The sequence below is a fragment of the Camellia sinensis genome, chromosome 9 (genome assembly GCF_055761805.1).
Source record: "Camellia sinensis isolate YWXY chromosome 9, ASM5576180v1, whole genome shotgun sequence".
NCBI lineage: Eukaryota > Viridiplantae > Streptophyta > Magnoliopsida > Ericales > Theaceae > Camellia > Camellia sinensis.
In genome coordinates this window covers 62,921,535-62,937,152 of record NC_138969.1, presented here as the reverse complement: position 1 = coordinate 62,937,152, position 15,618 = coordinate 62,921,535, and the positions used below count along the sequence as shown (strand labels likewise).

The window sequence follows — 15,618 nt, the reverse complement described above, 5'->3', positions numbered from 1 at the left end:
ACACACATATATATATATATATATATATATACACTTTGGTTCTCAAGATTTTCACTATATCAATATCATTGATATAGATATAGATATAGATATATATTTTGTTGTTGTTGATGTTGATGATGATGATAGCTGTTGTGTTTGCTCTTTTTTTTTTTTTTTTTTTTTGGGCCGGGAAATTTACGGGGTCAGGGAAACTCAATCCCCGTTAGGGGTGGGGGCGGTGACGAAGATAAGTTCCCCGTCGGGGATCGGGGCCAGGACCGAGGGTATTTTCACCATCGGGGACGAGGAGTGTGATCCCCAGCCCCGCCCGCCCCCATTGCCATTCCTAGGTCAAGGGTGTTGCTAATTTGACTTTTTGGTAGAACTTTTGAGATCTCTAGTATTATTCTTTTCATAAAAAAAATTACTTGGATAATTATAAAAATGTTTGAGAGCTCTAAACCGAGAGCTCTAAAGGAGCTTTCGCCCATTGAATTGATGTTTTAATTTTTAATTTTTAATTTTTTACCTTGCCATCTCATTAAAGAACTTGTTAAAGCTCTAAATTTAGAGTTATGTATCATTGCTCAGATAATTATATGAACCTCTCTAAAAGGATTATTTACGGTTTTCTGTTATAAAATGATTATTTTCATGAATTAAATTATAATTTGGCATTACATTATTTTGAGATGAAAAATGAGGAATGTTTGACAAATGGCGTGCATGTACATTCGCCTTATAATTTTGTTAAAATTCATATACTGTGTTAGAGCAACTAGGTTTTGGCTCACCTTATGTAAAAAAATAACTTTTAAGTGCTGATAATATGTCTCCACCAAGAACGTAACTTGGGAAGATTTGAAGCTAAAGGCTTCATTTTTGTTTATTGATGTAATTATTTTATTTAAGCCTCGAGCTTTACCTATATTGAGCTAAACTCATTTTGTTGTACCTAAGCATCGACTTGGAAAGTTATAGCTATTAGGACATCTAATTATTTGGTTTTCTTTTATTTTAAATTCATGTATCTATGTCACATGCATAGTTCTAAATATCAGTCGGTTCGTACTGTACCGGCCGCACTACAAGAAAATCAGGTTTTAGCAGCGTTTTTTATTGCAGCGGCTTAAAAAATGCTGCTACAGATGGGCTATTGTAGCGGTTATTAACCACAACTAAAAATTAAATTTTTAGTAACATTTTTTGCCTAAAACGCTGCAATATATTTTTTAATAATGACGGTTTGTACACAACCGTTACTAAAAAGCCAATCAAAATAGAGGCCCGCCAAATTGAACTCTGATTTCGCGTGAAATCAGATTTTTTTTTCGTGAGGAGTGGATAACATATCAGAATTTCAGTCCAAAAAAAAAAAAAATCGTTCAACTCATCTAAAACTGTGCCCTAGTCCAGCACCCCTGTTTGGCGAAGCATCAGAGCTCATCCTCCCCCGCGGCGACGTATCGGCGTTCATCCTTCCCCGCAGCATTCATCATCGTCCCACTGTGATTTCAAGGTCAGTTTGCTTTCTCTGTCTCTGTTTCTCTTTCTCTATCCCTTTCTTTCTTCTTGTCTCTCGGTTTATCTCTCTGCCATTCTCCCTTTCTTCTACTATCTCTGTCTATGTTTTTCCTATACTGTCTTCGGTCAAGTTTGGGTCAATGAAATTCATTGTTAATCTACGACTTGCCACTCCATTCAGTGCTTCTAATATCTCCAAAACTTCTCTACTTTGAAGGATTTCATGATCATCTTGAATGATTTTGATTTGGAAAAATAATTTAGAAAATAGAAAAAAAAAATTGTTGGTATTCAATATATGTATGTACTGACCCCGACCTAGATTTCCATGTGCCGAGTCACACATCAGAAATCTACAAGGGGCAATGAACCCAAACGACATCCCTTGACTAGCCCCTTTGGGAAGCAATGAGCCCAGTGGACATCCCTTGACTATCTGTTTTGGGGAATTCCCATGGTTGTTGTTATATATCTATTAAATAGATGCGTATGATATTAGAGAACTTTTAAATATAAAATGCTAACACTATATGTTGATAATCAGTTCATGTATAGTATGTTCAATGAAAATTTGAAGAAGATTGAGATTAACCAGTAGTATGTTCAACAAAAATTCAAAGATTGAGATTAACGGGCCATAGAGATCAACCCAATCACTATAACACCTTGGGAGATTATCCCATTTAATTACCTCCATTAAGGAGAGTCAAGGGGAAAAATAAACCAAGAAAAAAGAAAAAGGAAATAAAATTAAGAATGATAAAAAAGAGAATATTGAGGAGAATGCATCACCACTAAGTCAACTGCAACAGAGAGTTTGTAGAAGCACTTAACATGGAATAACTTATAGCAGCCAAAACCACTGTTTTTCTCAAACAAAAAAAGTTACAATTTTGCACAAAGAGTTTTCTTTCTGGAACAACAATGGTGGCATAAATGATACTCATGTACATATATCTCCTTATATTATTATTTGAAAAAGTGAACCCACTAGATGTTTCCATTAACATATAAATATTAAGTTCAGCTTTTGTCTTCTTGAGGTTAGGGATGTTTTGTGGGTGCTACGGCTTGTCATGTCCTGATGTATATATTGCATAACCACTTTTAGTTCTTCAAGCACTTGCAATAATTGGTCATAGAAATTATGGTCTGTTTGGAAATCAACTTTTTAGTGCCTATTTAGTTAAAATATGAGGTGAAAAAAATTAGTGTTTGGGAATGATTTTGACTTCTATACAAAAACATGCAAATAGTAGAGAGAATGGAAGGAATTTGACCTTTTTTATGATTTTATGATTTTTTTTTGTGACTTTTTAGCTAAGCCAAACAATCCCTTAGAACCATATTTCTTTCTGTCACCAAGGCACTCTTATTTGTGAGCTGGCATAATAGGGGGAAATTTTACTCAAATCAGGGGGAAAAAAATTCTGGGATGCACATCACAGAAAATTTGCAGACACTATTCATTTTTGTTTTGTAGTTTATTTTTGTTTTGAAGTTTATAGTCAAATATTTTATTTTTGTTTGAAAATTTATATTCAAACAATACAAATATTCAAATTTTTTCTAGTGTGCTTTCTGGTGTGTCCTGCAACTAGTCTGAATTCTTGGCTTCTCAACTCTGTGTGTTAAACTCTGTTATGCATGACTGTAAGGGTGGGAGGTAGTGTTAATAGTAAGGGGGTTGTGGCTTGTGGTTGGCTTTTGCTGTTCTGCACTGGTCTGCTGTCATTGATGCTTTGGGTACATTTAGATGTGCAATGGGGCTGCTCCTAGTGTACTGGTGGCACAACTAGGTTTCATTGTTTGTGAGTTATCCATTAGGCTGTTTGAGAGTTATCCATTTGGGAGACTTGAGCAGCTTTTTGATTTCTTCCGAATGATGTCATTTTATTTTACCACGGTCGGTAACTATTTTTGCACTATGGTATGCTATTTATGCCATCTTGAGCTGTGAATCTCTGCTATGTTGTGAGCTTTGATTGAAATTAGTGTTGGAATCTGTTGCTGCAGGATTGGAATGTTAGTTTTTGAGGATAATGTTAATTGTTTATTGGTTTATTACTTCTTCGTTTCATGTATCTGCGAACAAAAAATATTAATTTTTTGGGAGGGGAAGCACTTAATTAGTGACTTTCTTGTGAATTAATTTTGTTGATATTGGTTGTGCTAAACATTTAATATTACAAGTTAAGTTGTTTCTGCTTAGTGTCTAGAACTTGATGATGTTGATGTCATCTATTCCTATACAATTCTCTTTCACATCAGTGTCTGCTTATTATCATTTACTTTGGTGTTACTTGTCACACGCATAAATGGTGCTGTAGAAGAATGTGATTTAACTGACGAAAAAAGAGCGAGATTAGAAATGAACTATGTATGCAGTACTTGAAGTTCTTTGAGAGTTTGATATATATTGTTGGACCCATTCGCTAATAGCTTTAGCTTTGCAGCTGATTGTTTTCTTGACACATTATTAACTATGAAACACAGATACTAAAAAAACTATACGTGTACATTGTATACATTACGTGAGTAAAATGCTGCATGTTATAATTACTCAAATAAAAGTTGAATCCCTAATCTGGACACCAATCGATGTGCCACAAGTTTAGTGTAGATTACTTTTTCAATGTTATTGTTTTCCCTTTAATTCATAAAAAATTTATGTACTAAGGTAGAATTGTAGTATTTTCTTAGAAATAGTGTATTATACTAGAGATTTTTCTTATCTATTATGTAATACTTAAATTTAATCATGGAGTTTAAACCATATAATGTATTGTACAAGAGATTTTTCGTAACCTTCAACAACCAAACTTTCATTACGTATTTGCATGTGCACGTGAAAGACAGCAAAAAATCATAACCAAACCAAACTAAGCCTTATGTTCCATCAAATGGAGTCGACAGGGTAAAAAAAATCATAACTCAAAAAAATTAAAATGCTACATAAATTGTGAAAATGAAATTGAAGAAAACAAATAAAAAAAAATGAAACGTATCAAATATAAAATAGTTCAATTTTAGGAGAAGATATACATGAAAAGTCATATACAAATAATTCAATTATGTGTACCTACACTAAATTGTGTAGTGCTTTTTTATATTAGTATAGATAACTCTTTATATAATATATTTAACTTTTCATTTTGTTTCATGGTACTTCAATTTAGTTAATTATCAATGGATAAGAGTTGGATGAAGAAGAGTAGATTGTCAAGAGATTATATACAAGGGATTAAAGAATTTTTAGAGTTTGCTTCTCACAATGTATCTAATGATGGAACAATTTCATGTCCATGTATGAGATGTGTGAATTCATACATGTTGACTTTAGAAGTTGTACATGATCACTTGGTATCCTATGGAATTAGTCCGGGTTATAATTGTTGGTATCTTCACGGGGAAATTATGTCTGCAACGACTTCTAGTAGAACTAGTCAAAGCCATGAAGAAATACGACCTGAGTATGGTGATATACGTGACATGTTGCGGGACGTGTTTCCCATGCACACCCAAAATATAGATGAATATGCAGAAGAAAGTAATTTACCAGAACCATCTGATCAAGGTCCAAGCATGCAACGACCTCAAGAAGATCCTAATGAAGAGGCACAAAAATTTTACGACTTACTGAAAGATGCTGAGAAGCCTTTGTATGAAGGGTGCAAGAATTTTAGCAAGTTGTCAGCAATTGTGCATCTGTATCACTTGAAATGTCTTAATGGATGGAGCAACCACTCATTCACAATGTTGCTTCAAATTTTGAGAGACATGCTTCCTTCAGATGCAAATTTGCCGAAAGCCTCTTATGATGCCAAGAAGATTATTAAGGATTTAGGTCTCGGTTATGAAAAGATTCACGCTTGTCCTAATGATTGTATGTTATTTTGGAAAGAACATGCAAATGATGAAGTGTGTCATTGTGGTGCTTCAAGGTGGGCAACAAATGAGAATGATTTGCAGCATAATATGAGTACTTCATCTAAAAAGAGAAAGAAAAAGGCTGCAAAGGTTTTACGGTGGTTTCCCTTGAAGCCTCGATTGCAGAGGTTGTTCATGTCTTCAAAAACAGCTGCTTATATGAAATGGCATGCTGAAGGTCGTACAAATGATGGCATAATGAGGCATCCTGCCGATTCTATGGCTTGGAAAACATTCGACTCTCAATATGTAGATTTTTCCTTTGACTCCCGCAATGTCAGGTTGGGGTTGGCAGCAGATGGATTTAACCCTTATGGGAATATGAGTACTAGTTATAGTATATGGCCGGTCATATTGGTCCCATATAATTTGCCTCCATGGATGTGCATGAAAAGATCTTCTTTCATCCTATCATTGCTTATTCCTGGTCCGAGCTCCCCTTCGAATGACATAGATGTGTATATGCAGCCTTTAGTTGAAGAATTGAAGGAATTATGGGATGTTGGAGTACAAACTTATGATATATCTTCCAAAGAGAACTTTCAAATGCATGCAGCTCTAATGTGGACTATAAATGACTTTCCCGCATATGGTGATTTGTCTGGTTGGAATACCAAGGGTGCTCTTGCATGTCCTTCTTGTAATTATGAGACTCATTCTCGATGGTTAAAACATGGAGGGAAATATTGTTTTATGGGCCATAGGCGTTTCTTGGATAAAGATCATAGATTTCGTAAAGATAGAGCATCATTTGATGGCAAACAAGAAATAGAATCAGCTCCTGATATACTATCTGGCTTTGAGATCATGATGCAAACAGAAGACCTTGATTACAAATTTGGGAAGACAAAGGCAAAAGAAAAAAACAAAAAAAGAAAGAAACAAGCGGATGGTGATGAGACACAACCATGGAAGAAAAGAAGTATATTTTTTACATTGTCATATTGGGCAAATCAAAAATTGCGTCACAATCTTGATGTGATGCATATAGAGAAAAATGTGATTGATAATGTATATGGAACATTGTTGAATTTAGATGGGAAGACAAAGGATAACTTGAAGGCACGTCTTGACTTACAAGAGATGGGTATAAGACGTGAACTTCACCCACAAAAGATCAGTTCCAATAAGACATATTTGCCTCCAGCTTGCTTCTCAATGATTTTAAAAGAGAAAGATGACTTCTTGAAAGTTTTGAAAGGGGTAAAAGTCCCAGATGGTTATGCTTCAAATATTTCACGTTGTATTCAACTTAGACAGCGTAAGATTATAGGTTTGAAGAGTCATGATGGTCATATTTTGATGCAGCAACTTCTTCCTATCGCATTACGAGGAACATTACCAAAAAAAGTCGCTTCACCTCTAATTGAGTTATCTTGTTTCTTTAGGGAAATATGTTCCAAAGTCTTGCAAGTGGAAGAGCTTGACTGACTTGCATCTCGAATTGTACTGACTTTATGCAATTTGGAGAGAATCTTCCCTCCCTCCTTTTTTACTGTTATGGTGCATTTAGTCGTCCATTTGGCCACTGAGGCTAAAATTGCTGGCCCAGTTCACTATAGATGGATGTATCCCATTGAGAGGTTAGGTGTGACAACTTGTATCCATTTGTGTTTTTAATCCACATCACAATGACATCCAATTTAGTCGATCTATAATCATGCTGTTTTTCATGTAGGTATCTCCAACGACTAAAATCTTATGTTCGTAATAAAGCCCATCCAGAGGGCTCTATTGCAGAAGGATACATAGCTGAAGAGTGTTTAATATTTTGTTCGCGGTATTTGGAATCTATTGAAACTGTATTCAATCGACCCTTAAGAAATGTGGAAGATTCTACAGGGGCAATAATGAATATCGAACTTGATCAAAAGTCATGGATACAAGCACATCGTTATGTGCTATTTAACAATGATGAAATTCAACCATATCGGATGTAAGCAATATTTATGAGTTATGGTATATAAATAAGTTTGAGTTTCCCATTTTAATACTTGCAATAGTAACACAAGTTAGGAATAAACATACAGAGAACACAAAGAGCATATAAAGAGACAAAGTCGTCCGCGTCGTCTAACTGATGAAGTTCTTAATAAGATGCATATGGAAAAGTTTTGTGAGTGGTTTCGATCATATGTAAGTATGTAGCTATTAAATAATACTATTATCATATATAATTTTTAGCATAGAGATTAATGTAATCATTTTAATGGATTATATAATATATCAGGTTGTAGCTATGGATGACACAAGAAAGCAACAACTTGCTGAGGAAATCAAGTGGCTTGCCCAAGGCCCAAACACTCTAGCTAGACGATTCAAACGATATGTTGTTAATGGTTTTAAGTTCCGAATTAAAAATTACGAGGAGACGAAGAAAACTCAGAATAGTGGGGTTTGTGTGGCCACTGAAGGAGGCACCATGTATTATGGTGTTTTAATTGATATCATTGAGCTGAATTATTTTGACAAGTTGAAATATGTACTATTCAAATGCAATTGGGCTGATGTGAACACAAGTAGAGGCTACAAGATAGATGAATATGGTTTTAACCTTGTAAATTTTTCACATTTGATACATACTGGAGAACGGTTAAATGATGAACCATTTGTCTTGTCATCTCAAGCAACACAAGTTTATTATGTGGGAGATGTAAGGCATGAAAATTGGTTGGTTGTTGTTAAAACAAAAGCGAGGGATGTGTTTGATGTTGGTACTACTGAATTAGGTGATGGTGATGTTGACAATTACTATGATAACGAGCCGTATAATATGATAGTTGAAGACACTCATGTGGATGCGAATGAAAACCTCAATTGGGCTAGAAATGACACTGATGGAACGACAATCAATTTACCACTTCCACTTGATAACCAACTGATCGATGAAGATGATTTAGATGAGGATGTCTAGCTATTGAGTTCAACTAGTTTGATTTTAATTTATTTATTCTCATGTTAATCTTTGAAACATGATTTGGTTTTGAATATAAATTTCAAATTTCTTAGTTTCATATATGTATGGCAACCCGTGTTTTTTATTTTAATGTTTGTTGTTAAATATAGCTATGATAGGCTTGGACTGTCAAATCAGCATCTTGACACTATGTTTTTTTGCTCTCTCTGGTTTTAACTTTTAGTGGGCGAATCTAGGTATATCATATCTTGAGAAGAAAGAAGTCTGCATTCGTCCAAGAGAGGTGAGTATAGTCATGTATGTCCGCACCTGTCTGAATGTAGTACTATTATTGTGTCATGTGATGTTTAATGAACTAAGGAGTTTACTAACAACACTTGGGATGATGTGGATGTGTTGGAGCCTCTTTCTTACAGAGCAGTTTAATGTGTTGCCTCTGGGCATCTGCACCATAATGTTGGTGCTGTGCTTGCCTAACCTGAACTATGTACTGTCCGATTTTGATATGATTACATTCAGCCTGCTCAAAATTCTAGTCAAATTATTGTGCTCAAACTATCCCTAGGGATTTTTAAGGCATTAATGATAGGCCAAATCAATTTTTTATTGTGTTCTTCAGTGGCTAGATTTTAATTACGATCCTTTTTTTTTTTTAAATGCTTTTCTAAGGTTTTAAATTTTAATATTATGAATTCCTATAAGAAATTAAATATGTTGAAGGTAGCACTGAATACTTATCTGAATTAAGTAATATAAGTAACTCAGTCAATGACATTGTACATCATCTTCAACAGGTTTTAGTCTGCCTTGGCTAAGGTTACTGTCTAGCTAATTTCTGTTTCTTTCTGATCTGTCCCTGTGTTGTTTGATCTGTGTTATTGTGGTCTGGTGTGAGATCCGAGTTGTTGTGGTATGCTTCTGGGATGGTTTTCAAGGCAACAGTTCGGGTGCTAGTTTGTAAGGTAGAAGACTGCTAGTGTGGTAAGGCTGTTGTTTCTACTGGAATACTAGGCCCCAGTTTGGGTGTGCATTAGCTTCAGGCTGCAGAGTTCTAAGTTTGCATTGGTGCTTCTAGTCTGCTAGTAGCAGGTTTGTTGTGTTTCAGTTCTGGGCTGGTTTTCAAGGAACCAGTTCAGGTGCTGGTTTGTAAGGTAGAAGTCTGCTAGTGTGCATAAGGCTGCTGTTTCTGCTGGAATACTAGGCACCAGTTTTGAGTGTGCATTACCATCAGGCAGAGAGTTCTTAGCTTGTGGTTCAGGTTGCTGGTTCTGTTTCCTTAGTTGTCTACTGCTGGTCTTTAAGGCACCAGTTCTGTTTCCTTAGTTGTCTACTGCTGGTTTCTTTGCTATTGTAGTGAACCTCTGCTACTGCTGGATGGTGCTTCGTGGTGATTATTTGCTGCTGTATGCAATAGAGGTTTCTTTGCTACTGAGGTGAGTACTGGTTTGTTGAGTGCTGTCCTGATATGTTTAGTGGTGATCCTTGGTGCTGCTGAGTGCAATGTTGTAGTGATGGCCTTTGGCTTTGGGGTGATAGAGTACTAATTGAGTACTGTTTTTGCTGATGAAATCTCAATGCAATAGAGGTTTTTGCTACTGTGGTGAATCTCTGCTGCTGCTGCTGTATGGCTTGCTTTGCTGCTGTCTGCTCTGTTTGGTCTCTTGTAGTGGTTGGTCTGCTTAGGTTTGTTGGTCTGCTCAATTTTGTTTACTGGTTGGTGGCTGCTCAGTTAATGTATTCTGTTTTAGTGGTCGGTCTGATTATGATAGGCTGGGCTTTTTGGCATCGAAAAAAAAAAATAATAATATAAGTAACCTTAATTAAGCCAAGAAAGGAAAATGTATGGACAGATATATTTTTGTTTTATTTTTTTTATGCATTTTGCTTTTGGCTTTGTTTTAGTCTGATGAAATAGGATGAGTGGCCAAATTTCTCTAAGTTATCTTGTGGTATTTGTTCTTGTGTAGGAAAGTCCAGAGCAAGAGATGCTGCATTAAATGCCGTTCAATCACCTTTATTAGATATTGGCATAGAGAGGGCCACTAGAATTGTCTGGAACATAACTGCTGGTAGTGATTTAACTTTGTTTGAGGTCTCTCTCTCTCTCTCTCTCTCTCTCATCATATGCATGGGTTTGATCTGTGTAGTTAACATTTGCAGATCCCTCTTTACCTCATATTTTGTTTGGGCATCTTCTGAATATAACCATTGGTGGTTACAATTATGATCTAATTGAGAGTGAACTTGTACAACTTCTGAGACATAAATATATATATACATGCACATACATATTTGTATACATGTATTGCAGCTTATGGTCTGTGAAAATATTGATTAGTTCATGGTTAGTTAATTGATTTGGCCTATCATTAATGCCAAATAACATTGACTCATGAAACAATAGCAATAATGATTACCCAAACCCTAAAAAAATCCTCTTTGACAGGAGATATCACTCATCACTACTGGGGACAGTGAGGCCCTTGGTCTGCATTTGTTTATGCATCCATTGCCAGTTCTGTGGTGTGACCTCACCCCCAAGAGCCCGAATAACAGAGCCACCATTGCATAAGCCCACTTTGCAGCATTCCTCTAGGTTTAGCCCCTTTACCAATCTGTAAAAACACCCACTTGCAAACAGGTCCTCTGCTCCAGTGGCATCTATTGCCTTTGCCTCCCCAATTGCTGGAACCCGAACAATCTGAAAGAGGTAATGAAATTCTATCCATTACTTACCAAAAAGTAAAAAAATATAAAAGTGCACTTTTTTAGTGCTAATGTTCTGTACTTAGATCTGTTTCTGTAGTTAGATATGTGTTTGTAGACTTACTATATACTAAAAGAGAGCATATTGTGTACCTAAAACAGATTAAATGTCTTGTGTTAATCTTGTGTACTTGCCATGATCATTACATAACAAATTCAGACTCACAATGTTTAGGATGATACCAATTATAATATCCATTCCATAAAGGGTACACATGTGCCTTTGGAAGAGAGATTATTATAAGATTCCATGGAATAGTTACCTTTCAAAGTTCCACAGATTTTATATATATAACCAGGTTATATATTAATATTTCTAATAACCAAAACTATGGAAGAGGAGACAAATATAACATATCACTGACCTCTTTTCCATGTTTTGCAATGCATCCATTAGGGCCTAATGTCACCACAGCCCACTGACAGTGTTTTGCCAAAAAATCAAGAGCAGACTCAGGATTGGCACCTTCTTCACCCCTACAACCGTGCCAAGACAATCAAACACCATTTACTAGAGACTGCACCCTTAGTTGAGAACCAATGAACTTACAATCATTTTGCCCCTCCACAAATACCACAGTGCAGCAAAAGGAAACACATCCCATATTTTCCATTCCAAGATTCTAAATTTATACCCAATCCACCATTGTAACAGATCTGTTCCTCTTTCCATGCATTGTTTACAGAAAATCTCCTTAGAAGTAGAAAAAGAAAATAATCTTGCGAGGTGTATATGAGCTTTTCCTATGGCTTATGTTCTCTAATATCTTTAGTATACTATGATAAATGCTCATTTAATTTGATTAATATCTTTGTGTTTGATTAATTACATCTATTGTTTATCTAGCAGATATGGCAAAGAAATGATTTAGAACTTGCAATCTTGAGAAGGAGTCCCAAAATAAGCGATCAAATAGCTCTTCACAACCTAGCCAGTCAAATAACTGTTCACAGCCTAGCCAACCAAATAACCCTTCACAGCTTAACGCACCAAGTGGAACTTCACAACCTAGTCACTCAATTGGCTCTCCACAGATGGACTGGCCAAATAGAACTTCACAACCTAGTCGTTCAAATGCCTCTTTACAGCTTAATCGGCCAAATGAAACTTCACAGCCTAGTCGATCAAATGGCTCTTCACAACCTAGTTGGTCACATCCCTCCTCACATGCTCCATCACATGTTCCACATCCTCAACCTCAAGAATCAGAGGTTAACCCTCAGTTTGAAGATGATTTAGATGAGGACTGGTTAAGGGAAGAAGAAATGCAACGTACAGGTATTATTAGATTTTTAGTTGAGGTACAAATTAGAAGTCACCCTTAACTTCCATGATATATATCATTGTTGTATTGTAATAGATGAATCGACCAAGCGAAACACGCGGGGAATTACACGTATGGTTGAAGTGTGGAATTTGACTCCAGAAGAACGCATTATGCTCACCTTCAACAAGGATTTGCAGGCTGTTTCTACAGAGGGTGGTATATTCAGTCGCTTCATAGGCACCATTGCTAGGAAGCCACACTTATGCCCAATTAAGTACAAGAATTGGCATGAAGTGCCAGATCAGTATAAAGAAGATTGTTGGAATATTATCGAGGTAATTTTCTAACTACAAGTATTTTGTGATAATTCTACTACAGTGGTAAAGAAAATTGTTGATAGGATTGTCTAAAAGTTCCTTTCCTATATTAGGATATAGGTGTCGTCTAGAAGTAAGAAGTATGAAATTAGTGTGGTTCATTATCTCCATGTAAAAATATGAGAATTAGGCAAAGAAATGCACAAATTTAGTTTATATTATTGTATTGATAATTTTAAGAATGTTCATAACATGAAAAACCATACAATTGTAGTCCAAGTTTGCCATTCCTCAAGATGAGAGAAGGGATATGATTAGGCATCGAACATTGAAGTCAATGGGAGAGAAATGGAGAAATTGGAAATGTAGTTTAAAAGCAAAGTACTATGATGAGACAAAGACAGCAGCACAGATAGTAGCTACTGCACCTTTAACAGTTAACCGTGAGCACTATGCTGACCTTGTCGCGTATTGGTTTTCAAAGGAAGGACAGGTATGCATAGATGTATGTTTTCTATCAAATAATACAATGTCATTATATCATTTTTTTTAACATATTGTTATGCATTTATGAGTGAAGGAACTTAGTGCAACCAATAAGGAAAGCAGGCGAGAGCAAACAAGTGCACATACGGGAGGATCTAAAACTTATGCACAACATGCATATGATATGGTATTTCAAACTTCATTCCTTCTTTCAGCTTTTTGAATTTGGTTAGCGCATTATATTATGAATTTATTCTCAAACGATATGATTGTCACATAGGAGCAAAAAGATAAGATTGCACTAGATCGAGCAAAATTGTATATACCGCTTCACAAAAGGAAAGATGGGACACCAGTCAATGAAGCAGCAGCTACAAAAATTGTATGCCCATTTAATAAGTTACATTTTCAAAATTCTAATGTGTTTGTGGCAAACAATCTCTCGCTTTTTGTCGTCTTATTTTTTTCCCCCCATTTATGCTACAGGAAAAACTAGAAGCTTTGATGAGCTCACAACCAAGCAGCTCCGAAGGAAATGTTGGTGGACGTATATCTTGGTCACCAAATGATATTTATTCTCAAGTGATGGGTAAAGAGCATCATGGTCGTGTTCGAGGTTTAGGATTTGGGCCTACTCCTTCCAAGCATGGCTTCATGTGCAATAATTTTGACCACTTAAGAATGGTTTCTGATGAAGAGAGAATGAGAGACAAAGACACTATAATTGAGTTGAAGGAACAACTAAAAACTCAAGGTGATCAGTTACAAACTCAAGGTATTCAGTTGCAAGCTCAAGATGCTGTAATAAACTCTTTAAAAGAGCAAGTAGCATTTTTGATGAGTCAGAGACATAGTTCTAGTGGTTTGCAGGTATAACTACATATAACATATTCTTTTATATGATGTATTTATCATATGTTATCATTTTCTAAATTTATGCATACTTATGTAAATTTTATTGTATAAATTAGGCGACAGATGGATGTAGTGGCATTCCGGACCAAGCTTCTCCACGAACACATCAAAGATCCTCTTTTCAGAGTCATGAAATGCAACCTTCTAATCGAGGTAAATCATCATTACAATACACATACATTGACACAAATTTAGAACCACTGTTAATGACTTCTTTACCAATAAATTGTTAGTTAGTTAGTTTGGACGAAATTGGGGTTTGATAGGTTGACTTCTCTACTTTGCTTCCTTTATTGGCATCCGTAAAAATACCAAACAAACCAATGAAATAGAGAATTGGGCAAAAATTGAACAAATTTGAATATCAGCAACGTATCAAACTGTAATATACAATTAAAAATAGACCCTTAGATGTTGCCAGTGGTTGCTTGATTTGGTGGCTGCTACTAATGTTTGGCTTGATGATCTTCAACTTCATTGTAATCTTAATTTTTTTATATGTAAACCATATACTTACCAAAATAAAATAAAATAAGACTTGTCGAGAATTATTTGTTGTCTAAATTTTCTTTATAGATTTTAAAATTGAAAATGATACTTATACTCATTCAATTATTTTTATTGCAGGAAATAAGATAATATGAAGTATCAAACAATGGACGTCATTTCTCGATTTGAACATTTTTCATGGAGATCTTTATAAAATGGTGTCACGAGTAATACTTTTGAGTACTATTGTTATGTGACAAGTTTTTCTTTTGGATTATGGTGTGGGCTATTAGTTTGCTAGAAACATTGGATCTTTTTGTATTACAGGCTTATGTAATGAACCTTTTAATTAAGGTGTTTTGGATATTTTGGGATTATGAAAATGCAGACTCTTTCACCTTTTACAATTATTGAGCATTGAGCCATTAGAATAAAATAGTGTTGTTATAGATATATAATGTGAGCAGGGCTATGATGTCTGTTTTGATCATTTTGTAATCAAATTGTCCCTGTAATATGGCCTTTTGGGTTTTGTTTCTAGTTCCTTTTCTTGTTTGGATCTTTTCAATGTAATCAGGTTATGTTGCTCTTAGGTTTTTTTTTTGGAATTGTTTGCCTTGTTCTTGCCCTCATTTGCCCTTTGCTTATGTGGTGTGTGAACAGGATGGTTTTTGTTGTGTAGATTGTCTTTTTTTTTTTTTTGGTTTATGTGTGTTTGTATAGTTGGTTTGCTCCTAGGGTATACCCCTTGTATCTTGTAGTTTTTTGTCGTTTTATTTATGACTTTATTCATCTCCCCCCCCCCCAAAAAAAAAAAAAAAAAAATAGCCTACAACAGTGGTTAATAACCGTCGCTGTAAATAAAATACGAAACGAATTATATGGTTATAGCGACAGTGTAAAACTGATGGAATAGAGTCAAAATATAGCAGCGGTTTACAAAATGTCGCAAAAGTGAAGGATATAGCAGCAGTCGACCCGTCGCTATAAAGTTAGCAAGTAATTGGTAAATTCAAGATATAGC

The 15,618-nt window shown here is 35.4% G+C and overlaps 2 protein-coding genes across 2 annotated transcripts; both read left to right on the top strand.

Moving 5' to 3' along the window:
* The first annotated feature begins 4,695 nt into the window (after nt 1-4,695).
* LOC114309564 (uncharacterized) lies at nt 4,696-6,867 on the top strand. The gene has a single exon (XM_082889070.1). The coding sequence runs from the start codon at nt 4,696-4,698 to the stop codon at nt 6,865-6,867; it is 2,172 nt and encodes a 723-aa protein (XP_082745196.1).
* A 3,341-nt stretch (nt 6,868-10,208) lies between these two features.
* LOC114292403 (uncharacterized) lies at nt 10,209-15,004 on the top strand. Its single transcript, XM_082886888.1, has 9 exons — nt 10,209-10,445; nt 11,970-12,398; nt 12,481-12,722; nt 12,979-13,197; nt 13,285-13,377; nt 13,471-13,572; nt 13,677-14,060; nt 14,162-14,258; nt 14,733-15,004. The coding sequence occupies exons 2-9, from the start codon at nt 12,155-12,157 to the stop codon at nt 14,747-14,749; spliced, it is 1,398 nt and encodes a 465-aa protein (XP_082743014.1). The 5' UTR covers nt 10,209-10,445; nt 11,970-12,154; the 3' UTR covers nt 14,750-15,004.
* The last annotated feature ends 614 nt before the right edge of the window (nt 15,005-15,618 follow it).

What these genes read in the sequence shown, in the direction of transcription:
- LOC114292403 (XM_082886888.1), top strand. Translation starts at nt 12,155, where the DNA reads ATGGACTGGCCAAATAGAACTTCACAACCTAGTCGTTCAAATGCCTCT. An exon ending in CACAACATGCATATGATATG is followed by an intron (nt 13,378 to 13,470) that starts GTATTTCAAACT and finishes ATTGTCACATAG; the next exon opens with GAGCAAAAAGATAAGATTGC. An exon ending in AAGCAGCAGCTACAAAAATT is followed by an intron (nt 13,573 to 13,676) that starts GTATGCCCATTT and finishes TTTATGCTACAG; the next exon opens with GAAAAACTAGAAGCTTTGAT.
- LOC114309564 (XM_082889070.1), top strand. Translation starts at nt 4,696, where the DNA reads ATGGATAAGAGTTGGATGAAGAAGAGTAGATTGTCAAGAGATTATATA.